Source organism: Drosophila subpulchrella, chromosome 2L (assembly GCF_014743375.2).
Source record: "Drosophila subpulchrella strain 33 F10 #4 breed RU33 chromosome 2L, RU_Dsub_v1.1 Primary Assembly, whole genome shotgun sequence".
Classification (NCBI taxonomy): domain Eukaryota; kingdom Metazoa; phylum Arthropoda; class Insecta; order Diptera; family Drosophilidae; genus Drosophila; species Drosophila subpulchrella.
Window position 1 is genome coordinate 3,281,996 of NC_050610.1, and position 27,765 is coordinate 3,309,760.

A 27,765-nucleotide genomic window follows, 5' to 3' on the forward strand; every position below is an offset into this window, starting at 1 on the left:
TGTAAGCCACAAGGAAAAATCTGCTTAGCTGAATACCTTTTATGAACGCTCTCTCAACAGGTTGATAAAGGCACAAAAATAAGAAGACATTTTTAGTAACATTGTTTGAGACATATGGTTCATATTTGGAATTAGTCCCTCCAACAAGTTGAGGGGTAATCTCAAATCTACTCATTTCCAGGACAATCCAATTATGTAGGGCTATAAAATTAACGGAAAGGTTATCTAAAAGTAATATATACATACACTTTTCGTTAGAATATGGGTTGCAGGTAAAATATGTGGAAAAAAAATGAAATTAACAAAAAGTATACATAGCTGTGGCCTTTTCCTATGCGGATCGATGGTTCGACCACTGCTCATTAAGGGGTTAAGCATACGCACCGTGTTCGATGTGGCGAAGAGGATGCGGTGTGGCTTAACCAACGATAATGACATTTTTAGCACCTGACATAATTAAACAATCAAGGAACGCCCCTTCCCCAGCCAAAGGATGCCGGGAATTAGGTGTCGGCTTCATAGTGCGAGCGCTTGACCTTCGCCAAAGGAGCGTGAAGTGAATCCTAGAATCCAAGAATCCGGCGAGATGGATACGCACACACAGCGGGCATTGTGTGCAAGGTCCTGGCAAACATGGCGGGGATACATAAACACACACATTACACACAGCGACATGGAGGGCACTAAAATGCGCTTATGAGTTTTTGCGGCAGCCTCGACAGCGGCAACAACAAGACCAGCAACAACTTAAATATGCAAATATTTGCACAATGGCAATGCAAAGACGAGATAGGAAGTACGGTAGGGGGGCGGAAAGGGTGTTGATGATGCCACACAGCCACAAACCCCTCGTCATGTGGCTCAGGCGACTCCTGGCAGCGCCGAAAGCCCGAACCATCCAACCGTTTATGATTTACTATATACTTATTATCGCCCATCATAACAGCCAGTCTATCCCGCATTTGTGGCTTAATCGAGTCGAAAAATGAAATTGAAACATCGCCGTCAACATCACAATATGAGTTTTGGTCAGTACACACATAATGACTGCAATTAAGGCGGGTTAGATGATGAGATTTCGGTGCTCATAGTCGGCTTATGAAAAATTGTGGGGTAGGGGTTCTTATCGTTATCAATGCGGAAGACTAAGAGAGTGCAATAGTTATAGCAAGAGAGTTGGCCTTTAAAAGCTCTCCAAAGAAGCTCCAATTCATTCGCTCTTTCTATCTCACTAAACGAAGCTTTTCACCACATAAAACGCTTTCTCGAAAGTTGTCAGAAAAGCTGGTTTGTTGTTTGTTGGTAACTGTTGTGGCCAAAAGGTGGCGCTGTTGAATTGAAAGAGAACCAGATAACTTTTATAAGGCAGTAAAAAGTTTAATGGGAGTGTCACAGAAATCTCTTTGGGCGAAATTTAGGGAAACTTGAAGTAGCTATAACTGCAAATTACATAGGTTATGGGTAATATATAATTGCCTTTTATAATTATAAGTAGGTTAAATAAAATTAAAGAATTTGTTCTTAATGTCCTAAACATTTTTTAAACCCAACGCTTTCGTAATATTAGGCCGAGTTCCATCTTAAGGACTGAGAATACTTATATTTTATTATCAATGTTCGCCCTAGCAGAAATAAATAAAATATTTGAAAACTTACACGTTTTAACCTTTAGGATTTAGTTAGTTATAGTTAATTAATTATGCGAAAGCTAAAGCCATTTTATGCATTTTAGTATAAAATGTCTTTCAACCCACTCTTATTTCATGTTTTAGAAATAATTTTAAAAGCATTGGAATGCAGAGAAGCATGTACAGTTTAAGATACAGGTTAATAGGCGCTGATATCGAGGCCCAGCACTCCCACTGTCATTGCTTGGAGTTACGGCGCACCCATTTGAACGGCATTTAACCGCCCGTTGACAATCCGGCGATAAGAAAAAATGAAACCCGCTAACCTGCTGTCAAGTGGTGTCAAATAATAGGCCGATGGCCAGATTTTCGATATGGCAACGCCGCAGCGGTTATTCTGGCACCGCTGCTCATTAGGCAAAACATCGAAAGTTGCAGCGATCCACAATTTGTAGCGCCCGCTGATCGGCTGGCTTATTGAATTAAATTTAATTGGAGCCCAGGTAAACAGTCACTCAGTCAGTCAGTCAAACAGCCGGTGGTCAGTTAAGGCTTCTCCTCCCTTCCCCTCGAACACGCGCTGCCCGGCCATATAAGCGGTAATTTCGGATCGGATACTCCTCGCACCCTCCCTGACCAAAAAATAGATACCCCGCGATCTGCGCATGCGTGGCGCGCATATTTCATGGCAAGGCGATAATTAATGCAACCAAAAACTGAAAAACAAAGTGTCTCCTGTTGTTGCTGTCCAAAGTTGCGACGAATAAAAAATCCAAATATTATTTTTATTAAATTTGTTCGTTTACGGATACGCTACTAAAGCTGATTGAGGCGGCATTTTTGTTCGGTTGGGTAAAGGCGAAATGTAATGTAGATGGTTATATACAAAATACTGGAGTGTATTACATATGTTATTAAGAAAATATATTTTATCTGATCTTTGAAATGGGAATATTTAGAATAAATAGTAAAATATTTAAACATAACCATTTTAAAAATCCATTTCAGTTTATTAATATTTTTATTTGGTTCTTCTAAATCACTCATGTAGCATTCAATCGATAGACCTTTTAGAAACTGGAACTTTAAGTCCCTTTTGCGTGTCAACTGAATTAGATTTTCTGGCTAATCACCCGACTCCGTAGGGCAGTCAACAAATCGGTCGATTGCAACCAGAAATTGCTTTCATGTCTGTCAACAGGTTTCTGACGTTTTACTCTCCCGAGCAGAGCGGTTCACGGGGCAAATGTATCCAGACTGCGAGCGCAACGCGACTCAAAAATCTGTGCATGATGATTTATTGCCGGTGGCCCGCTTTTGGCATTTGACGCATTTGTGCAACATGCGTTTTGACATTTAAAGCTGATTTGTGTGAAATTTGAACGAACAGGCAGCAACAACGCGCGGCGAATTAGTCTTTTTTTGTCTTTTTACTTTGCACCTCTCATTTGACGCTTGTCTAGTTCTAATTTTAATTAGAATTTGTTATTGATTTAGTTGTTGATTTATTAATAGCAGTGATTAAGTGCACGGCTCCGGACTGAGACTGTGGCGCCCGCAGCTTATTTGCCTGGCACGCAATGCCAAGATCCGATCCGATCCAGGCCGAGCCTGTCCAGTTTTGGGCAAGCCGCAAACCAGCTTTCTGGCCAACATGCACCACTAGCACCACCAGCACCACACGCACCACTCGGTGGTCGGGCAGCTGCAGAAGTCCAGCGTCGCTTAAGCTGATCACAAGGCTCCGGTCGCGTATCGGTCCAACACAAAAACTGCTGATAAAGTTTAACAAGCCCGAATTAGATACAATAATTAATCAGGAAACCGACTCAAGCCTATGTCGATTCAAATTTTGGATAACCCTGAGGTGAGTGCGGGCTCAAATGGATTAACTCTGTGTGTTACTTAATGTTATTAATGTTTTTATGAAAAAAAACCGACAAGTTTATGAAATATTGTTTTGAAGAAATACATTTTATAAAATAAAGCTTATAAAAAAATCCAAATTATATAGTATCGTATTTATTAAAATGCACTAAAACACCCACAAGGCGTCCACTTTTGTAAATTTCGTTAATGTCAATCTTACAAGATTCATAAAACTATCTTTAGAGGAATAAAGTGTTATTGAAAATGCTGTACATATTATCTTGATTTGACAAAACCTTAAAAAAATCGTAATACAGGAACTGTTTTTCAATTTACTTCAATTCATCACAAATATCCAAACATCCTTTAAAAGGTTAACAAAGGGTGTGAATAACAACACAAAACTTAAGCCAACAGGAACACAAAGTGGATGTAATTAATCAAAAGCTCAGTTCAAGTTTAAGCCAAACTAAAGCAAACTTACTCTTCGACTCACCTGACTTTTGTTATCTGGTTGGGAATCATGGGTGCACATAACTTTGGGCAATATGCCATGTCTTGGAATTTGGCAATTAGCATTTGGGTAATTGTTCCAGACCAAGACAGAGTTTCAGATGCCCTTTACTAATTGCTTTACCTAATTGTTAATGCCCAATCCAGGCCCCTTTCCCGCCAATATGGAATTCCAGGCGAGCAACGTTGCGTATGAGCAATATTTACATTTGTGCAGCTGTAAATTGCATTTTGTACTGCTCTGCACATATTCAAAATTTAATTACGTGTTTGCCGAGCGCAAGTCATAAACATTGAGTTAGCCAAGAAGCCAAATATTTAATGGATGAAATCATGAACTTAAATTCAATTTCAGAATGCCGGCACAGTCTTCTAAATGCAGACGTTCAAATCCAGTGCATTCTGCAAAATGAAATTACAGAGCAACCAAATTTGACAGGGTCCAATGATGTGTGTAACGCAATTTGTCATCTGTTTAGGAAGTGCAACTGAACAGATATTTTATTTAAATTTTAACAAAATTACTACGAACACTTATGGTCGGTTTTCTGATGGCTGCGCCACTCAAGGCCAATTCAATTTTCTGCCAAATACGATGTGGACTATTATTTCCTGAAAAGGAACGACTATTTTGTATGTAAACCGTGCACAATTTTTTTATATTTTCAGAATAAGGAACTTGCATAGAATATGTTGCGAGTGCATCGAATATCAGATGTTCGTTACTCTGTTGAGCGATTTAAAATTTCAAGGCATTTATATTGGTAGGCGGTAGGGCAGCAGATCAAGACACTTGGCTGAAATAAACTTCTAGGAGTCCCTAGAATCTAGCTTTTAAAGTTATGAGATCTTAGCATTCACATGAACGACCAGAAGTATAAAAATCGACTCGGATTGTGATCCTGATCAAGAATATATATACACCTTACATACATTACAACAAACATTTTACACCAAAAGCAACAGGTATAAATATAAGGTTGAACGGCTTGCAATTGTTAAATTAGATCTCAAAAAATAAATATTGATGGTACACCAAAGTTGGAAATAAGTTATGCAAATATTTTATGGATTTGTAGTACATAATAGAATAGATTTTAGAAATTTTTGTTGTTCTTCAAAAGTTAAAAATTCGATTTACAGAGACTTCGAAGTACACTAAAAGAACAACGGAAAAGTCAAAACTAATACCTGTATTTTAAATTGAAAGTTTCGTATTTCATATTTGAACTTAATTGCTTGATTTAAATTTAACATATAATTTGTATTTAAATATGAAAATACATTGTCGATGGCGTCGTAGCTAGCAGAACCAACCCCTTAGTTGTTTAAGTTTTGTTAGCTTTACCATTATCTTTAATAAATAAAGTAAATAATTTTTTAATATATAAGTCAGGGTGCAATAATGTAACAACGATGTTAATCATATTTAATTTAAATTTTTTATTTTATTCAATCAAAGTATAAATTATTTAAAACAAGAAAGGAAGTTAACTTCGGCAAGCCGAAGTTTGTATACCCTTGCAGTTATAATTATTAAATTTAATTCGAAATTCTTAAAAATTCAAAAAATGATATTCCCAATAGTATAAGATAACATGTCAAAAAACACCGAAGATATAATTTGTTTCATATTATTTTCCCACCAATTTTCCGATCGTTTCTATGGCAGCTATATGATATAGTCGTTCGATTTTGATAAAATTAAATTCGAAATTCAGAACTAATTAAAGAATGATATTTCCAAGCGTAAAAGGTTATATGTTAAAAAACACCGAAGCTATAATTTGTTTCCTATTATTTTTCCACCAATTTTCCGATCGTTCCTATGGCAGTTATATGATATAGTCGTCCGATTTTGATCAAATTAAATTCGAAATTCAGAACTAATCAAAAAATGTTATAGAAGTATAGAAATTTATATGTTAAAAAACAACAAATATATAATTTTTTTTACATTTTATTTTTCGATTATTCCTAGGGGAGCTATAAGATATAGTTGTCCGATCAGGCTGGTTTCGACTTATAAAAATCAAAATGTAAGCGTTTTTGTTAAGCGGAAAACAAAACTCATAGAAAAGTCACATAAAATCATTGATTTTTGAGCTTAATATAAAACTCAAAAAATAAACAATATTTTTGGATTAATAATAAAATATTTATTAGAAAATAATTTGTTGGTAAAACTTATAACAATTAAAGCCCTTAGTAGAAACGAACGAGAAACGTAGCTTGTAGAAGTAAAAATGAGCGCGGGACCAACATTTCGATATATGGAAGCTCGACATAGAGATACAGAATTGTATGAAATAAGGTCGCTAGTAATAGTTATAAAAGCTGGACGGTATAAATGTTTAATTTAGCTAACATAAATGGGGGATCCAGAATTTTGTTGTGGGTGATATTGGGGGGGATGTATCCCCTACATCCTCCCGTGGATCCGCGCATGGACATCATTTAAAATACTGTATTAAATCCCTTTAAGCAAAAGAGAAAACTTAAATTCAATTTTAAGGTTTTAGTATTAACTGGTGCAATGGCAACAAAAGAAGACAAAATTATCCCCTTAATCTTTCCTTTGTGCCATTTCACCTATTATATGGATGATAGAACTCCCCTTTAATTATAAGACATGTTCACGCGATGCCGCAGTCTCATGTTTCCTTCAATTAATGCTGATGGCCTGACCGCTTCTATGAGATGTCTTATTGTTCGGCTTTGCACCTAATGATTCCACCCCATCACAACAGGGCTTTCCATTTCAAATCTCCGATAAGGTTGCTACAATTATTACTCGTATTATAACTGTTTTGCTAACTGTTTTCCATCTGCTTTCTTCCAGGTAAGTCGCTGAGATACTTTATGCTACTTAAAATCTTCGAGCGGCTTTGTTTATTTTTGATGCCTGGTAAGTCAGCGAAAATATGCAAAACAAAAGCCCATGAAAGGGAAAGAACGAGAGGCAGGAACTGGGAAAGGAAGTTGCAAACACTTGTACAACTTAGGAAAAACAAGAAATTTTTAGAATATTTTTATTTTGCGGACCCCCCAAAAAGGGGCGTAAGTGTGTGGGGGTTATTTTATAAAAGTATCTGTATGATTATATATGAACCAATGTGTGTGTATGCTGGCCCTAAGGGTCGCCCTGTTGAAAATGCTTTTCATTTTGTTTTGACTCCCGAGCAGCAGCAGCAGGAAAAACCCCCGAGTGTGGGTGGCAACCTGTTGAAGGCGCCCCTCTGTAAACACCAACAAAGCCACAAAAAAGAGACAAAAAACAATGCTCCGAAAGCGAAGCCATAGGCGAGCAGAGAGCCCTTGATTTCGGGAGAGGAACACCCAGCGGAAAAATAGTGGGAAATTGTTTTATATGTTCCTGTTTTTCCTTTCGCAAAAATTAAGTGTTTAAGACATTAGGTGTTATTTAAAGTACAGCACCATACATAAACTATTTGACACATCAAGGGTAAGGAAATAAAAAAATCTTGATTAAATTGTTATGATAATAAACTCTAAGCTCTGAAATAATTTTGTAAATTTAAAATTTATTAATTATTTTGGCCAAAAATTATTTAGTATTTCATTTTCAATACATTTAATCTTATCTTAACACCAGCCTTGAACATAATCAGACAATTTCTAATTTGTTATGTGCTTATTTACATGTCAGACCGAAAAAACGATAGAAAAAAGGAAATAAGTACCTGCATATTGAATTCAGAGATTCTAATTACATATTTTAATTAAGTACAAAATCGTTACTTTTAATACAATCATATTAAGCTGTATAATTTAATTTGTAAATATTTAACTACGTCAGAAAATAATTAATATAATGTTGTTCATAATACTTTTAAATATTTTCTGTAATTTAATCAATGTTTTAAATATTTAAATAAACCATGATTATTAAATAATGAATGAAAACCGCAATATATTAAAAACACAGCGAAAAATATTCAGTTTAGGTATCAGTCGCTTTGTTTTTTATGCATAGCAGTTTTATTAAATCAAGCAGCTTAATATGATTTGTATTAAGAGTAACGTTTTTGTATTCAATTCAAATATGTAATACGAAACTTTAAATTCAATATCCAGATATTAACTTTGATTTTTCTATCATTTTTTCAGTGTAGGTAACAATACAATTAATGATTGAATGAAGTTATAATAAATGTATTTTCATTTATTTAATCAACGGTTTTTGTTAAAAATTTGCCTCCGTAAATAATTTTTAAATGGTAAATTAAAAATTGCTGACTCTGATTTTTATCAGAGCTTTTCCAAACTTTGTCTTAGCTTTTGTTACCACAAGCTCTTTGGCTGGCCAAGCTTTTAGCCAATTTCCTCGAGAAAACAGCGGGAAATTTTCCGCGAGCTTTTCCCGTCGAGCCATTCTGCCATTCTCATTTTCTCTCGCTTGGCCAATTTTCATGCGCAGATTTCTTCGGGGCCTGAAAGCTTTCGGTGTGGGCCAATGTGGTTGTTGCTGCTGCCGCTGGACGGGTTAGAGGTGTCTCTGTTTTGGATCTCGGTGTCTCTGTGATTCCGCTGCTCTGCTGCTATCAACTCCGAGTCCGAAAATCCAGTTCCAGTTTATCCCCAGCAGGCAGCATGTGCGGACGTAGTGCTGCTCCTGCTGCCGCATTTTCTTATCGCGCTCGCGTGCTTTCCACCTGAGCATCCACCACCGGCTTATCGTGTGTTTATTGGACGCAGATCGAAATCAAAGACTCAGATATCGAGATTAATATCCGCTAACAGTGTTTGTCGAAAATCAATTGTAATACTCAGTAACGAAAAAAAATATATCAAATATTATAGATCCAGTGCATAACCAAACGAGTGTCTTTCCCCTATTTTGTTTATAAATTTCGCTTTGTGGAACTTTTTTTTCGTTTATCATTATCAAAAGCGTACACGCCCTAGCCTATAATTTGTTTTTTATGCAATTGACTTTTTATCTCACTGTTGACTTTATTACGCCCTCACACACCCATCGAAAAAAAGCGAACAGATAAATATATATCTCGGTGAATATTCAGTTAGTCTGCCTGATTTATGTTCGATGCAATCAGCCCCATGCAATTTGTCAAACTAACAAAGCAAATCGCTTGTATCAATTACTGGGTTCTGCCCTCGCAAATAAAAACAAATTATTTTGCAAACCAAGTGTAAAATATAGCACAACCAGAATTGTTGCTAATCAAATTTTTATTTCTGCGCTACTGATTTGCCTGGGTGGGGGAAATCAGACTGTCAGATTTGACGTCATTATATTAGCATAAATAAATACAACATTCCACGCCACTCCATTAAAAAACACTTAAAAGAAATAAATATATTTACACGAACGATTAACGCAAATCTGAGTCTCAATATGTTGCCCGACCTCGTTTATGATATCATAAAAATCTAGTAAATACAATAATACCGAATACGCATTCGAGGGCCCCGCATTTATGTGTGTTTTATCGCATAATTTGTTGGCTGACAGAAACGGAAACTTTACTTCCTCCACGGCCCATTATGTCTGTGGCCAATAAGCAGACATCAAAATGTAATAAAAATACATTAAAATTATAAATTCCAGTCTCAATAAGCCAACCAACTCGATTTTAATTTGTAATGGACGGGACATATCGTCAAAATCACATCTAAATGTTGCAAAATGTACCGCTCCGCGCAAATTGTTTATACAAATCTCAGAAATTGTGGCCACATCATGTTGCCGCTTTTATAGGCACACAAACATAGGTACCCCAATGCAAACAAAGTTGAAAGACTCTTGCCCCGTATCGCCCCCCAAAGCCACCCAAATCGTAGTGCTGATCAAAGCCAACTGCGCACCGGACGCACGCGTCTACGCCGACGTCGAAGTCGGCAGAGGCGTCGCCATCGGCAGCGGCGTCCAAAATATAGTAGTTGTCCGAAAATTCACATCGTTTGCATTCAGCCACACACACCTAACGGATGCAGTATCAACAGCACACGCACGCCCCGAAAGCAAAGATACCGAGATACAAAAGTATCTAGCACGTTTTCAGCATTTCGCCTACGTCACGCCGCCAAAAGCAGAAAACAGCGATATATGCGAATCAGAAATATCGTATATATAGATATTGTTAATTGCCCGCAGCAATTGTCGCCCCCGAAAAGTGGCACAGTGGTCGCCGACAATCGACAAATGAAATCGATCCCACTGTGCGGTGATCATATCTCAAATCATTCACTCAATTATAGTCAGTCCAATTTAGAAATTCTCTGAAAAGTATTAAATTTGATTTTTTTGATGAACATATTTCCCTAAATGAAAAAATTTATGATTAGAAGAAATTGGTTTGAAGTTATTTGTGATTCCTGGGACTAATCTTTAATCCCGTAAGCTCAAAGTGTTTCTATTAAAGCAACTTTACAAATTGCATATTTGGAAAAGCATGGGAATGCATAAAAACAATTGGTTATAATAAAACCCAATATATTTACTAAAACCTGTTTAAAACTATAACTTATAAATAAGCTATATATTCATTTCCACACCCTAGAAAATACACATTTAAATTTAAAAGGCTTCACCTGAGATAAGTTAAATTATTTCTTTGTAACTCTACTTTAAATGGAAACCTTAAATTAATAGTATTTTTAACTAATGCCTTTATTATTATTCTTTTCTATTCTTTTATGTATCTACTAAGTTTAAACCTTTAAATTACAACTGAAAATTCCAAGAAACCATATAATGTTTATAAGAAACCTATCAAAGTATAAGCAAATACTGTTTTCGCACTGTGGCTCATACTGGAAAACAAACTTCCTCAGACACTCAACGAGACTGCCCCTCCTCCAGCCAGCCGCCAAAAGTGTAATTACTGCTATTGCATTTGCAAAAATTTGCAATGAGAAAACGCTCTCCGAATAGCTATGTCATAGCTTTCGGACCGACACTTGTTGTCATTCTCGTCGCTTTTGCCATTGTCGAAGTCTACTTCTAATTTGGACTATTGTTAGACATGGTCAAGATCCAGTCCAGCAGCTGCGAGATGCGACAGACGAAAAATAAAAGTCTCGCCGAGCTTTCAGAGTGTCTTGAAGTGGACAACTGGTCGAGTGTTTGCTCTGGGCCAACTTGCCAGTTGGCCAGCTAATTGCGCCCATGCCCAGGGGATCAATTAGAGCCACAGCCAGGTAGTGCACTCGTGATTCGGCTAGGCCTAGAAGTGGTCGCTAAAACCGAAATCAAAGTAATGCCCAATACTTCGCTATTGGAATGCAATTCAAACAACGCGTGTACATTGCCCGATTTCGGTTACCCTTTTAAGCGGCGACAGGCACTCGAGAAATGCCAAAAATGTTTGACCTACATTCAAAAAAAATTAATACAAACAGTTATGATACAAAAAGCCGAGCCAAGCAAAAAGCAAGACGAAAATCTCATTAAATTTCATGCAGCATTCGCGCAGATACAGCGATACAAAATGTTACAAGACAGCCGAAGATATTGAGGCGGCCCATCAATTTTCACTGCCCATCAGGCGGCGGCGGCCGTTTCTTTGGCCCAGACTTGTTTCGGGCTCACACGCAACGTTGCCAAAAAACTACATGGCCCAAACGGGGCAAAGAGTAGGCGGAGCAGGAGCTGGCCATTCAGGACAGCGAGACAGGCAATTTAATTAAAGGCATTTATGTTTTTTACTGCCAGCTGCGGTTGACTCTTCAATTTCTGCATTATTCGAGACGCAGTGGGAAAGTCGCGGAAGAAGACTCTATAGAATGCTTACACCACGGTTCTTTTTTAATTCGATTAAGTGTCGATAAATATTTTTGATCATGGTGTTATACTTTGTATAGTCCCTGAAGTATACAATATTTAGAGGGACCATTATAAAACAATAAATTAAAGCAGAGAAACTCTCTTAATCAGGGCCTCCATATCTAGCCTTTTTTAGGACTGACATTTTTTTTAAAATGTAGCCAGAGAAACTCAGCTTATATTAAATTTTCAAGAAACCTCTCCCTGTAACTTGCTTTCTGCGTTTAAAAATTAAATAAATTGTTCTTTGTTTCCGTTTTATTTTACATCTCAATACCATCAGCACTCGGTAATAGACTTTTAAGTAACGTAAAATATATATTTGTTTTTGGAAATTTTGAACTAAATTGATTTTACTTAACTAAAAACCATAGAAACTAACCAAATTTCTCTTCTTTCGTACTATAACTTTGGAAATAAAAAAAAAAATTTTTGGAGTAAAGGGTATTTCCTTGTCGATAGTTTCGCTCCACTTCTCTTCATTTCACCGACCACTTCATATTCCAATTGCCTTTTGTCATCGTATCTGCATTGTCCACTTGCCATCTTCACATTTCTCGCGATGATCACAAGTGCAGAGGTCCGGGCCAAAAACGGGTTTTAACCTGGCCAAGAGGGATGGGTGGACCACTCGCAGTGCGCTTTTCTGGAGCTGTCTTAACTGTCCTAAATGATGTTAACGATGCCCTTTGGGTGTTAATTACGAATACGATTTAATCTGGACAATCGAGTGTCATTAAGTGCAGCGCAAATGATCCGCAGATATGCGCTAATTAAAGCGACAGACCTTGACCAGACCACAAAGGAATCAACGGAAATTTTGTTCGCTCGAAATGGAAAACAAAAAAGCAGCGTATTTAGATAAAGACGCGTACAAAATTCACATTAATTCAATTAGCCCGTCATAATGTTTTCGTTTTCAAACGAACAAACAAGCAAAAATAAATAATGAAAAAGCAGATTTGTGGCTCTTGTTTATAGATAAATTTAGATGTCAGCGAGCGACCTCAGAAAAGTTCACAACAAAATCTTCTGACGCCACAAAAAAGGGGAAGAGCGTTCCGAAAATGTTCTCAAAATATTTAATGTGCGGCTTTTCTTTCTGCCGCCTTTTCCTTACTATGTTCCCCACTCTCTTTTTTTAAAATTTTGGTGTGTTTGCTTGGCGGCGTGGAAATGCCGACGCTTTTGTTTGGTTATTTTCCCTCATTGTTTGGCTTTGTTTTCGCTGCCTTTGTTTTGCTTTTTATAAGTTTTCTTTTCGGATTGGTGAGAAGTGAGGCGGAAAAGCGTCTGCTATAAAAATTAAACGCCATTTCGAGTCTTTGATTGACTGACAGAAAGTTTGAAAATGTTGGGCAGGTGTCAGCCAAATCAGACATCGCATAAAAATCATTTATGCCGCCTGAGTTTCAATGACATTGATAATAATTTACTATCAACTTTTCTTGTGCAAATGTGGTACACATTTGCTTTAAAGAGGAAACTACATTACTGAAACAAAAACATTTTTTTATCATTTTAATATCTATATATCTGTCTATCTATCCATCTATCTATCTATATATCTATCTATCTATTTATCTATACATCTATCCATCTATCCATCTATCCATCTATCCATCTATCCATCTATCCATCTATCCATCTATCCATCTATCCATCTATCCATCTATCCATCTATCCATCTATCCATCTATCCATCTATCCATCTATCCATCTATCCATCTATCCATCTATCCATCTATCCATCTATCCATCTATCCATCTATCCATCTATCCATCTATCCATCTATCCATATATCCATCTATCCATCTATCAATCTATCCATCTATCCATCTATCCATCTATCCATCTATCCATCTATCCATCTATCCATCTATCCATCTATCCATCTATCCATCTATCCATCTATCCATCTTTCCGTCTATCAATCTATCCATATATCCATCTATGCATCTAATCATCTATCCATCAATCTATCTATCTATTTATCTACCTATCTATCTATATATCTATCTATATATTTATCTATCTATCTAACTGTCTATCTATCTATCTCTCTATTTTCCTACCTATCTATTTATCTATCTATCTATATATTTATCTATCTACCTATCCAACTATCTATCTTTCTGTATATCTTTCTATCTATCTACCTATCTGTCTATCTATCAAAATATCTTTTTGCCCTGACTGTAAATAGTATTTCGTATTTCACATAGGCAAGCAAGGTTTCAAGTTAATATTTTATAGGATTCCGTTGCAAGCACAATGAAATACACTTAAAAGCAGACAGCTAATGACAGGGAATCGAAAAGGTGGCTAATCCTTACTGTTGAAATGTTGATGACTTTCTTACATCTTTCTTGGCATCAACAACTTCACCCGAAAGTTTCCTTGGTAATCAAGAAGATCTACTGCTGACTCAATACATACAATGTAGTGTCATTGTCTAATTCTCACCCACTCTCGACTTATCGAGCAGATAACAGTGGCTCCCACTGGCCAAGTTAAGTGACTTAAGTGCCGTCAAGTTTGCTTCTTTTTTATTTAAGCTTTTACGGCGTCGGCTTTACGCTTCCTTTGTTTTTCTTTCCGCCGCCCTGGTTCTGCGGGGCTTTCTTGTGTGTGGGTGTGTGTGTTTTTATCTAATCAATAATCGCAAGAAATGTCCGAACAGCAAACGTGCAAAACCGTTGGGGACAACGACGAGGCAAGGACGTGCTTGAAAAAAAACGAGGGAAATCAAACGATAGAGCCAAAGAGCAGACATCGTTGACTTCGGTGTGTGAAAAACTTTTAAGCAAACAATTGCAGGGCGGCCTAATAAGGCCAACACAGCCACACACACACTCGCATTATTCCATCGGCACTTGTGTGCGCACACACACAGGCGTACTTGTGCCGACGATAATGGAATATCGGCGAAATTGATGAAGTTATTTCGCCGCCATTGCCGCCGCTTTTCGTAGCATACTTCGCAGCGCGGCCTTGCAACGAAATTCGATCCGCCGAGGCGCTGCCTTAATGGTCCTGGCGACGCCGAGCACACACACACACAACGACACGTGCCAATCGCCGCCTGCCAGCGCCTAACTATATGCAACGATTTTTCGATCCATCAGGCCACATATACTATACGGCAGATACTATATGGCCATGCCAACCACCGCTGCGGCCATTTGACGGCCTGCACTTAATGGCATAATGAATTTATGGCGGCTAGCCTAATTATTCCGACGAGAGCGCGGGGGAAACAGGACACAAAAGTGGCAGAGACAACAGAGCTTAAAGAGCCTTCTGAGTGGCGGAAATTGGGATCATCTTCGATGAAAAGACACTCTTTAAATATATTCAAAAAGTGCATTTTAGAAGCTAATTATAATCCTTTAAGATATTATCTTGACAATACACTTTCATAAATTTAAACTACAAATTGCCTCATTCATCATTTGATGGCAAACAACACACATGAATAATTACGGACTCTTGAGGACCTATATATTTCCCTCATTTGCATTCATCTCCAATTAGCCATTGACCACACGACGTATACGTCATTTGTGTTGAATATATATCAAGAACCCACAAGATGACTTTTGCTTTAAGCCCAAAACATTGGGACAACTTTCAATGGCTTAAATTGGTTGCCACTCGAAATCACTGCCATAAAACTCCAACTATTCCGGTATAGGAATCAAAACGGCTGCCAGAGAAATCACAACTTGAAAATGGGCAACAAATGTGGATGCGGATACGGAACCTGAAAACTTTTGCTGACAATTTGGAACATTTGTGAGGTCTGGGACAAATTCACATTCATTGCCTTTGTTTGAGTCTAGCGTGTGTGTGTGTGTGTGGGGGGGGGGGAAGGTGGGTGAGAGAAATGGTTTCACATTTCAGCGCGCCTAGAACTATACCACGTTGTGTATCTGTGTGTTTTGGTTGCCTGCCAGCCGCAAAGGCCGCAGAACACAACGCAGTCATTTGTAGCAGCGCAAAAAGGGTCCTGAAAAATGTCTTTTTACTTGTCGACTGGTAAACATATTTACATTTTTTTTCCACTGCCCTGACAGGCCACCGCCCCTTTGTAATTTCTTCATTGACAATTTTCTGGCAGTTTTGCTGGCATTTTTTCCTAGCGATTCTCAGCTGCGGTTTATTTTGAAAGCCAGTTTAATTAGGAAAACTTTGGTTGCCCGGGCCAGCTGTTGTCCTGGGAACTCGGGCAGGTGGAAGCCACTGCTGGGTGGTGGGGAAGTCGGCGCATTTGAATTGCTAATCAAGTTGTTGATTCATGAAATGTGACGCAAAACTCTCAGCTGAATACGAAGAAAAAATAAGCGTCCTAAGAAGTTTTTAATGATGCTGCAGCTAAAGTTCTTTCTGTTTTCAATGAAAACAAAGAGCAAGTGTAATTTGCTTTTAATTAATGCCGACAAAGCAGTTGAGAGTGGCACGGAAAACTTGCCCGGCTCTGTCTTGCCTGACTTGGCCCTCGGCCAATTGGGCCAGTTCAGCTCGGTTCGGGCCAGGCGATAAACATGCCAAAAGCGTCAAAAGCCGGTGGCGCACAAACTGCTCAGGAAGTTGCCCAGCGAAGGGATCGAAAGGGGTATAAATCTGGGTTGGCCGGGGCCGCCAAGTTGGTAGTGGTAGCAGCATATAGTTTCTGGCATTTGGAAGTTCCTTTTGCCGTTCAACATTCTCGAAAGCCAAAGAGCTGTGCGAAAATGTTGCATACTTTCCCGAGCTTAGCCAAAGTTTGTTGCACCATGCAAATACCAAGAATTTGTGGAGGCCAGAACGGCAGAAGACAAGCGGAATTTTCCCGGATATACATAATCATAATTGCAATACCTTGTTCTGCAGTTGGGTAAAGATAGTTGCTATTTTTTGCTATTTGCTGGTTGGCAGGCTCTAGTCCCAAAAAGTTTTGCAAATCCGCGTTGCTTTAGTATTTTACAAATTAATTAAAAAGTACGGACAACGCTTGTGTCAGCGTTAGGTTAAACTTAAATCTGCAATTTAAATAAATAATATGATGAAAATCCTTCTAATCCTTCTTTCAGAATTTTGCTAGGTTTTTAGCCAACTCATTATATTTTTATTATATTCATACATGAACGTTTCCCATTATTTTCCCCATTTGCCTGACATTGCATCATTCAGAGGTACACAAATTAATGACAACACTTGAGTATGCATTTGATGATGTCACTAATGTTTGTTCGGCCTCCGGGTTCTTCCAAAATGCTAAGCACACGACCTCATAAATCGCATTTAATTGCTTGAATACCTTAACAAATGAATAGATTGCTCTCCCGACCTCCTAGCAATTTTCGGCCCGCTAATAAACTTGATAAATGACAATGGCCAAAAGCAAAACCTCCGGGCGCCATTTTGAATTTCGCACCATTACATGTGGGAATATGGCCCAAATCGTTGCTATTGCGTGCCCGAAAAGATTTGAGAAATGGCGCATCATTTGGAAGGGAACAGGCCAAGTGGTGCTGAGTGCCAGGACTCTCAAAGTGATTCGCCAAATCATCCACAGGGCGGTGGGGCAACTTGAGGGATAAGGTCTATGGAGGATGGGCATGTTTGTTTACCCAAAAAGTCACAACTTTGTGTGCTGTGTATGGCAAATACAAATAAGCAAACATCAAAACGAAAATTGCACAAGTACACACAGGGCGGGGAATGAGCAGTAGGCCATCTGAAAAAGTATATTTCTGTATATGATGTAAGACAATTTGGTACAACCCTCTCAAGCCTTTATAACCCGATCAGGAAAATGCTCTGAGTGTGCACTTTAAAGACTTTGATGTGAATACTTAAATGAAATTTATTCATAAATGTTTCAATAAAATAATATAAACTTACAAAAAGTATCAAGAAATTTGAAGATAATCACTGTTCATTAATGTTTCAATAAAATAATACAGACTTGCCAAAGTATCAATAAATTTTTGCATAATCACTATAAAGAAACATTCTTTTTTAACTCTTTTTAAGCTTTATCTAGTAGTAAATCCCATCGTCTAAAAGCCAATTTAAGTCGAGTGTCGCCATTCAGGCATAAAATACAAGATGCATTTTCAAACTGCTAGTAAATCCATTCCATTGCTCCGATTCCTGGCCATTTCCCGCTTGAGTGAAACAAATTTCCCATACAGCCAACGCTTTTGGCCAAGAATACGACTTCTGCACAAACGTATGCAAGCACACAGACCAACTTTTATGGCCAAAACAGTTAACAGACTTTGTTGGGGTTCCTGGCCAAGTTGGTTGGCCATTCTAGCACTAATCGAAAGTTCCTTTCTTTTTGGGATGGCCAAATGAAGTGTTTGCATTTAACGGCCAGGCAACAATTGTGGCCGGCAAGGGGGTATTGGTGAGTGGTGGGTTGGGGCATTATGCAAAATCTGTTGCAAAAAGTTTTGCACTCCAAAGAGAAAACCCGAGAACGTGCCTCAACAACGGCAACAATGACGTCGCCGCCTTGATTTGTTTTGGGCCACACTCGGATTCAATGAGTTGCACAAGAACTTCCAGACAATCAACGGTGGGTGCTGTTCGGGGGGTGGCCCAGTGGGTGGTTCGGTGGTTCAGTGGGTGGTGGGGTGGCACAGCAACAGCTGCAAGTGTAAACAGAATGAGGTCAGTTCTGGTGTTGCATGTTGCTCGGGCATTAGGGTAAACTGTTGATAGACGTTGGACGACGACTAATCACCGACTGCAGAGCGGCAGATAGGGATAGAAAGGTCGGTGGAGGGGGAGAGGGGGGGGACCGTATGCAAATGAAGCCACATTAATGACTTTAAAAGCAGCCCGCTGGACTCTGAGAACCCGTTGTACCATACATTATGGCGCACCATACAGAAAGATACAAATTATACATAATAGGATGCTCAATTTATTACGCTATGCTGTGCTCCTTCTCACAAAGTTATTGATTTTACTTGCCAATTATTATTCCCATTTGGAAATTCCACCTATTTTCCTATGATCTTTTTCGATCCAGGGCTAACATAATATTTCTAGGTATAACATTGCACTTTAAACCAAGAAAATTATCACAAATTGTAAGAAATAGATTTAGAAAAACTGTTTCTCATTTGTATCTGGGTAAAAACGAGACAGCAATGTTCAAAACTTTTTAAAATAGAAAATTGAATCGAAAAGCAAGATGGTGTTACTGAATGCATACTGCTATTCATCTAAATGTTTATCACATCTTACCAAGACTTTTCTCTGTGTAGAATGAAACTTAAAACCATTTATAATTTTTACAATAATGGGGTGAAAACATCAAAGATCTCCTTGGTGCTGGCAGAGGTCTGAACTCTTTGTTTAACCTTAAACGTTTAATGCAAAACTCAGCGCCTTAGAAACTTGGTGCAAGGACAGAAGATTTATGGCACCTTATCCTGCAACTTAAACTTTTCCCTCCGGACGGGCACAATCCTTCTACAAACTGCCGCCCCCGCCCAGGGGTCCCGATTCTCCCCTTTCTGCACTGCGTATGTCATAAATAATAAATACGTGGCACATTGCCACCCCAGTAGAACTTTTCTGCAGTGCGTTCTGAGGTTCCTTTGTGGTTTTGTTCGGTGCCAGGCCCTGGGGCCAGCTCCTCTCAACCTTCCATTTAATTGACAATTGTCTGCAGCTGAACAGGAATAAGACCATAAAACATTGACAAAGTCAACAGCGTGAAAAAGTATCCAAGGAAAGGAAATGTACGAGTACGAAAAAACGAAGGAAGCCTCGAGAAATAAGTTTTGTGTACCAGGTCCCTTGCGCCCACGAACATTTCTATTTGTCGCCCTGGCAAGTACATAAAGCAGAGCTAAAATGTAAGCACCATAAACGCATCTGAAAGTTACTCCTCTTGGTTCCAAACCCCCTGCCACGCCCCCCATTTCACCGCCTTTCTGCTTCGGCACTTCCTTACGTCTTTTTGCGCACATATTTTTTGACAATTTATTTATGCGTTTAATAACGACATCATCAGCATGTAAGCGACGACTCATATACATACCTACATTTACATGTATGATGTGTCCAGGGGGCGGAAAGGGAGGGAAACTTGGTGGCAATAAAAATGTCGCTGATTTGACAATGTTCTTTATGTTCGGAAAGCCCCCCGAAAAGCTTTCAACGGCCCAGTTCTTCCCACCCGCCTGTGAAAGGTGGCTCGACTCATTATGCAGTAATTTAAAATGACTTGGAGCCGTTGGCAGGGGAGAAAACATCCTTGGGCCTCGCTTTAAAGGGTTTAACAAATGCTTCCTGTGTCCCATTAAATATTTAATATTTTTTCATTTGCAATGAAATCAAATCCCAGAAGTAGCTGTGCTTACCTTACAATTTACCCTACCATAAAACACCCAAAGCAGCCCATTAATCTTTGTTACTTATTAATCGGGAAGTGCAGGAAAAAAAAGTCAGGCCTCGTTGATATCAACCAATAAGAGAAAAATAAATTCCAACAAATGCAGGAAATCAGATTTTTAAATTATCATCAGACACCGATATAAGTCTGGAAATATCGATAATTATCGCATATATTGAAGAACCCAGGGCTTATGTTATTAAACCAAATGTATCACCAGATTGTCAACAAATCGTTTATACTCTGTTAAAAAGTACTTCCAACTTTCCATAAAACAAAGTATATTTTGAAATACCTTAAACATATTGAAACATTTATTATAAATTTGATATCGATACGATATCGATAAGCCCGCAAATGTACACACCGTTTGCCATCTCTAGCCAATTACTCCTAGCTGCCTGCTTATGCACTCCAATCACTATCCTGAAGCTCATGAAAATTTAATAATGATTCCATATACAATTCGTTACCCACAAGCCCATAGTTTTCCCCCGATGACCAGGGCAAACTGTTGCACGGAGTTTCACATGGTTGATTACCAATCTGTGGCAATTATTTCATCCCGGGAAAAAGCCAACTCCCCCATTATCGTTTTCGCATTGTTTATGCGTCAATGGGAACACGAGTAAACAAACATGGCAATAAATAAGCGGCTAATAAGGATAATTGCCTGCTTTACAAATTGTCACAAGGCAGAAAAAGAAGGGCAAAAGGACTCAGGACACGGATAGGAGGCAGCACATCTACAAGTCAAAATAGTAATAAATTGCTAGAGAAAATTGCGTGGAGCGTCGGGAGAAAAACCGAGCCGCAAACCGGAACATATGGACAAGGATGCCGAGGAGGTCCTTTGAATTTTATGTGTGTGTGTGCGAAAAGCGCGAGTCGAGGAGGGGCATTCGAAGACAGACATCCTTATTTATGGTCGTGCGGTGCGGCAAATTAATAATGCGACTTTTCTCATTTGCTTGCCGTTTCGTCTCTGGCGCTTGTCCTTCTATGTAAATGGAACTTTGTGGCAGGAACTGCATTTAGCCCACAGCTGGGAGTCCTGTATGTGTGTGTGTATAAGTACAAGAAAAAACACTGAAACAATTTGCATTGTAAATACTGATGATAATGTGGTTCCCAAAGCCAGTAATGATGATGATGAGGTGGACAAAGTCAAGTCAGCCTGTCTGGCTTCCCGTTTTTCACATTTGGCCTCGTATGGCTCAGAAGTTTTCCTTTGCCCCAAAATGCTAATGAGCCGAGTCAAGGAATTCTCTCCCTCTCTCTTACTAACTTTTCCCTGACTTTTCCTTCGACTTTCCTTTGAAGTGTCGCCCCTTTCGGGCAGTTGGAAAATTTATTGCACACTTCCTGTCGCTCAGTTTGTTTTTCCTGCTCCCCTTCAATTACATGCAATTCCTTCTGCTTTTTTATTGCATCCCGCATCGATCCAACGCAGAATGTGGTGTGTAATTAACGGGTGCGATTCGCCGAGTCCTTCGTCCTGACAGGCCGACATCCTCCTCTTCAGGCCTGCCAGCCTGCCAGCCTGTTAGCCTTCCAGCCTGCTGTCCTGCGCAACATTCTTGGCCCCTAACTATCGCACTTTAACTCATCTTTTATTTACACCAGAACCGAGACAAGCCGGCAAAGGCGACGCACTGGCGCCCCTCGACATCGGGGAAAATTACACCAACAAACAACATGAACGGGTCATGTCAAGAGGCAACAACAACACCAAATTACAACAATTAAAACAGGGGGAACCGAAGTACATACAACCGTTTATATGTGCAAATGACAAGGGCGACAATGCAGCTCTATTTAATAAACACTGGTCAAAATTCAGGCGGTTTTCCTTGGATCAATTATAAACAAAATTTTAATTGTTCTATATTTTATATTTCTACTTAGTTTCTTAAATAAAACTAAAGGTAACTTTCTTTCTTTTCGCTAATTTTTTTTAACAATACTAATTATCCTTCTTTGAAACAAAAATGCTTAAGCCAAAAGGTGTTTTAAAGTTAAAATTATAAACGAAACTCCGAGGTATTCCTTGAACATATTCCGACCTTTTCTGGTCCTTTTCAATAGATTTCACATGGGCTTTAACAAATTCTTTAACTACAATTAAGTGTTTGTCGCAAAAAATACACACGCTTTATTGCAAGCAATTTGCATTCAAGAATCGAGAACTTTCTGAAATTTTGTATCTTAATTGGCAAGCTTGAAAAGCGCAAACCATCATTTATCTGTGATCCCAACCAAAAATCTATTGTTTTCGTGTATGACTTCCTATGCGGCATTTGCTCTCCCCTTTTCCAACTGGATTGTGTATGCGCTTTTAATTATTGCCATGAGATGGCATTGTCGCTTCACTTTTATTATCCTCCTGTTATTTGCAATGTTTTCCTCCGAGCAACAACCCTCATGCGAGGACACGCCCCGCCTTAACTTGGCTTCAACGCCCACATTAACAGCTACATTGAGCTCTGGCAAGTGACAGCTTTTAATTAAATAATTGACTATGCAGCGACTATCTCTGTGTGTTCATTTGCTTGGGCCTCAGACAGCTTTCATCTGTCGGATCAGTGAGACAAAAAGGCAGGCCAACAACTTGTGGATGGAGTCCTCCAGATAGACATGTTTATGATGCTGGCTAAAACGTCGGACGGACGAGAGTTCATTGAAACTTTTCGACTTTTGTGGCTCATCAGGAGAAAGCCAAACAGAGAAACATATAAGTAGATATACGATAAACGGGGAAAAAACTATAATAAACAGCATTAGTTATGCGGGTCGCTAGACTCTGCTGCCAAAAACCAATAATAAATGTGGGCGGTCTAGATAAATGGCCAGGACCCTCACTTTCGCTCACAGCGCTGTCCAATGCGTATAAATTTAAAATATATTCCATAGAAGGAGTTCTCTGAACTCGAAATGTTACTGTTGCCAGAGGTTATCCCCCTCTGACCGCAAAGATAAGACGGATTTCGCGATTTATGGTGCCACAAGCGAAAATTGCAACGCAAAATGTTATCCACCCGGTCATAATATCTTTCTGTTCGTTGCTCAGAGCATTGGCATTGATTTCAGCCGAACATCTTTCGTTAATTGAGTCGTAAAGGCGGTGTTATTGATACCTCATTAGGCAGGCTGATAAACGCGGCGTATGCGCAATGCTGCCACTCCTTAAAGAGCCTACGGTTCTTAAAGCCGAGAACGGAGGCCCAAAGTGTTCCTGCCAGATTATGTAAGTCCTGTCAGCTGCTCCTGACATTTGCCCCTCGATTTTGCACCATTCAATCGAGTGGACAAACCGACAGCAGCAACAGCAATATCCTCAACCACAAAAGGACAAAAGGTCAGGCAATTGGGTTTTGCGCCCAATGCGGGCGTTCTCAAACAACAACAAAAGGAATTTTATATATGCACATAAAAGCTTAATTAAAATTTTATGATTATCATTTGGAATTCATCTGTTTACCTTGCAGGGGTTAGGGTTTAATAAGGGAAAACAACCTCAAAACAATTTTGTTTTGTTTGCTGATTAAAGTCTGTAGAGTACAGCATTTGTTTTTCTCACAGATCTGATATTGTATCAAAAGTGAGATAATTAATTATGCCAAGTATCTGCTTAATGTTAAACATTTATGTTAACCACACAAAGCTCTTATGATGAAAGTTATTTGTCTGCACTAGTATATATTATGCAAATTTTATTTTTACTACAGACAGACGAAATAATAAGAATAGAAATAATTTATAAGTTTAATTTCTCTCCGTCAACTTGACTTGGCTCTTATAGTTTTGAAAGCCCCCAGTGGCCCCATTTCTGCACGTTTTAATTAGGTGGCTAATGATGATAGAAGCCCCTTTTCGCATTCAGCAAATAATCCTTCTTCAACAACACAACAACCTGCAACAATCCCAAAAGGAGGCACGTATTGCAGCTGTCTTTTTAGCCAAGTCAAGTAGAGTAAAACGCTTAGGCCACGTGCCGACAGTAGAAAGACTTTCACCTCCGTTCCCCCGAGGCTCATGTCGCCATTCAGCTTTATTCGCTGAACGTGACAGTCCAACGACTTGAAAAGTATAGATATCTTTAAAATCTGTGCAAATATATTTTGATATAAATAAATTTTTGGGTAGGCCACACATGAAGCTCCATAACAATTTAATAAAACCTGATACGTCAACTTCCGTGCTGTGTTAAAACAAATTGTCTCGCGAAACACAAGCAATAATAATAATGGAGAACACAGAGAAGAGCGAACGGACAGCCATATGGCATTGATGGATTTTTGATAAATGGACGGCATTATGACAAATATGCAAAAAACCAATGACAAACTGACCAACCGAGGAGCCATACAAAAGGCGATAAAAATCCGAATCAAATAACGCCAAACAATGTCAGTCAAAACAAGTGGAGTGGCGGGGCTATTGAGGGGACAGGCGGCAAACAAGCGAGCCAAATAATTGACAGCAGCAGGAAAAAAGTGCAATTAGAGTCAGGGCTGTGTACACTAAAAAAAGGAAAATACTACCATTCAAACTTCCACTTTTTGGACAGAAAAACTCATAAAATACACAGCAAGACAGCTGGAAGTGAAAAAGTGTCATCAGATATATTCATTACAGTTTGATAAGAATTTTAAAACAAACTGAATAAATAGGTAGAGTCAATCAAACCTGCATAAAAAATATTTTAAAACCACTTTTTTTTGGTCATGTAAACCCACATTTTATATTCTTGCTGTGCTTCCACTTTAATTGCATTATTTTGTTTGACCGTTGAATGCACCACACTGCGTATGAGCAATTCCAATGAATAGGAATTGTTTTGCCTGATTTCACCATTCAATTTTCATTTGTGCCATTGATTCAAATTTAATTTTACCCCAGAAAGACATCATAAAATTCCATAACGAAAGGACAATGTGATTTAAAGTGAATTTTAATAGTGATGAATGAATATAAAATTTTAATCCAACACAAATACAACTGGCGTACGTCGACAAGGCAAATTGTTTCCCACGGTTTCGTAAAATGCATTTCGAGTCGTAGTAATAACTCCACCGATTTACCCACAGAGCGTGCTGATCTGAATCGTTGAAAATGGGCGATACCTTGGACGAGACGCTGCCCACGCGACGCGACAAGCCGCAAACATTGAACATTGGCCAGGAGGAGGAGGAGGGTCTGGGTATGGGTACCGCTCCCGCCCCAGCACCCGCCACCTCCCCGGCGTCCTCCATGGCCATTCCCGCTCCCCGCACACCGCGCAACCGGTTGCGCCACGCGGATCGGGATCAGAAACGCGATCACTCGAGCGACGGTCTCGTTTCGAGTGGCGAACGGCGGGACGAATTTATGGGTCTCGAGGCCCAGCCGCGTCGCGAGAGCCTGAATAGTTGCGAGGCCGGCAGTCCGGTGGCCTTGTCCTCCAGTCCCGGCAAGACGGGCCAGCGGCTCAACAGCTCCAGGTACCCGTCCAGCGGATCCGGCGGCGGCATCGGCGTCAGCGTCCTGGGCAACCTAATGGGCACCACCACCCGCAAGTGTGTCCTGACGCTGGACGGGTACTCCTATGTCATAGGTAAGTGGCTGCCACTCCGGCTTAGGGCAATTTAAGACTCCAGAACTCGTACCCATACATACGTACTCGTTCCATGAAAGGTCAAACAAGAAAAAACGTTGGTGAGAGAAGGAAAATAGAAAACGCTTGGTGACATGGTTCAAGACAAACAAGGATACGATACCTAAGAAAATATTTTACACTGAATCAAACTACTTAAGGAAATGTGGCATATCCTATAATAATTATTTTATTTTATTTATTGCTTAATTATTTTAAAAAACATGTAATGAATACATTTTTTAAGCTAAATGCAACAACTTACTTTGGAGACCATTCGAAAGGGGTTCTTTAATAACAAGAATACGTATTATTGGCTAAGTTCTTACATACAATTTTTAAAAACTTAAAGGATGGATTGGGGTAAAAGCAAACAAGGATACTTTACAAAATCTTTCACAATGAATAAAAAGAACTAGCTAAGAAAATGTAAGATATAAAAAAATCTAGGAATTCAATATGAATTTTCAAAAATGTAAAAATTCAATGTTTTGGTTCAAGATAAAGAATACAAGACATTATTTTAAACCCGTTTCAGAAGGTATTATTATCTAAATGTTTCACATTAAATTTTTTAAAAATGTAAAGGGAAATATTTGTAAATATTTTATTTTTTTAATATTACTTTTTTTAAAGTTAATATTTTTAGCTGGTACCTATAAAATAAAAGCTACTGGGCAAATGGTTATTAATCTTTTTCGACAGTAATAAACCAAACCTTAAGAATAATTTTGAAACAATTATTTTTTGGTGATGCAATGAATGGTGTTACTATGAATTACGTTTTACAAATGTTTACTTTACTGTTGAGCCACAACCAATGTGCAGGGAGAGTCCACCTTGCGGGTGGCCTTTGTTCCCCGCTTTGGCCTGGCCTCACCTGAACTCCTTGAACAATAAGGAGAACAAAAGACTGAGGGTCTCGAGCTCCAGTTTTAATTTCGTGCAACTCATTTTTCTCCTTTAAGCTCATAAAATAATACGTGTATCTGCGAGTGTGTTACTTATTTTTCTATCATTTCATTGCAGGTAAGTCAATTCAAATGGCAACAAAAAAAGCTCCACAGAAAGGAGCAGATTGAGGGTAATTCTCTGCAGAGCAGGTACGTTCTTCGTGGCTCGTTGCAGCATTAAATTGAAAATGAAATTGAATTTCCAACGAGTTGGGCTATTATAAAAGTTATCTCCCCTGCTCTCTGTGGCACCCATCCGGGTAGCAACAATTCATTTAGGATTCTTGTTGGCCAGAGCCGGGTTGAGGTAAAAATTTATGAGAAACTTTTTATGCCCTCTGCATATGCCACGCAGATTTCCTGGCCCACCCCCACTTAGATTCCCAGTTGCCGGTTGCGTACATACGGAGGAAAATTTAAAAGTCTATTGCCAGGTAAACAAGGTTCGGGCCTCGATTCTTGTTTTGAGTGGCAGCCGTTCTGGCCAAGTTTGATAACCTCCTTCTGTTGGCCATATGTACGATGTTTTTCGTTTTTCCGTTTCCTCCCCAGCGCCCTTTTGGCTTGGTTTACATGGCTGGCCGGTCAGTTGTGTTTTGGCTAATAAACTGCCCGGGACCACAAAGTAAGCTCAAGGGGGTGAGGCTTTGTTTCTGGGCCTGCCCGTGTGTCCATTCGAGATTAAAATTCATGGATTGTATTTCGGAGGAAACGAGTTTGCCCCCTAACGTTGGAGTGCATCAGATATTCCGCAATATACGCATGCAATTTCGAATTTTCCTTCTAACAGCAGGGGAAAATGCAAAAGTATTTTCCGTGCATGTCGAAAGCTTTAGATTGATGTCAGTTTTTATTTTAGATTGGTTATTATTTTAGTTACCAAGCTAGCAAAGAGGATTAAGTGCAAGATGAAAAAGGTTGTTCTGTTCTTAATTTCCTATAAAATACATTG

The 27,765-nt window shown here is 39.0% G+C and overlaps 1 protein-coding gene across 9 annotated transcripts in view; it reads left to right on the forward strand.

Moving 5' to 3' along the window:
• Nucleotides 1-27,765, forward strand: part of LOC119548732 (calcium/calmodulin-dependent 3',5'-cyclic nucleotide phosphodiesterase 1) — a 114,601-nt gene that overhangs the window by 31,855 nt on the left and 54,981 nt on the right. The window contains exons 1-2 of one of the 9 annotated variants that reach the window (XM_037856239.1): nucleotides 8,593-8,793; nucleotides 25,128-25,821. The exons of 5 other annotated variants lie outside the window; for them this stretch is intronic. In XM_037856239.1, the coding sequence (XP_037712167.1) occupies nucleotides 25,341-25,821 (481 nt within the window). In that variant the 5' untranslated portion in view covers nucleotides 8,593-8,793; nucleotides 25,128-25,340. Of the gene's footprint in view, nucleotides 1-8,592; nucleotides 8,794-25,127; nucleotides 25,822-27,765 lie in introns of those variants that run through there. 3 more of the 9 variants (XM_037856237.1, XM_037856240.1, XM_037856241.1) reach the window with 3 other exon arrangements.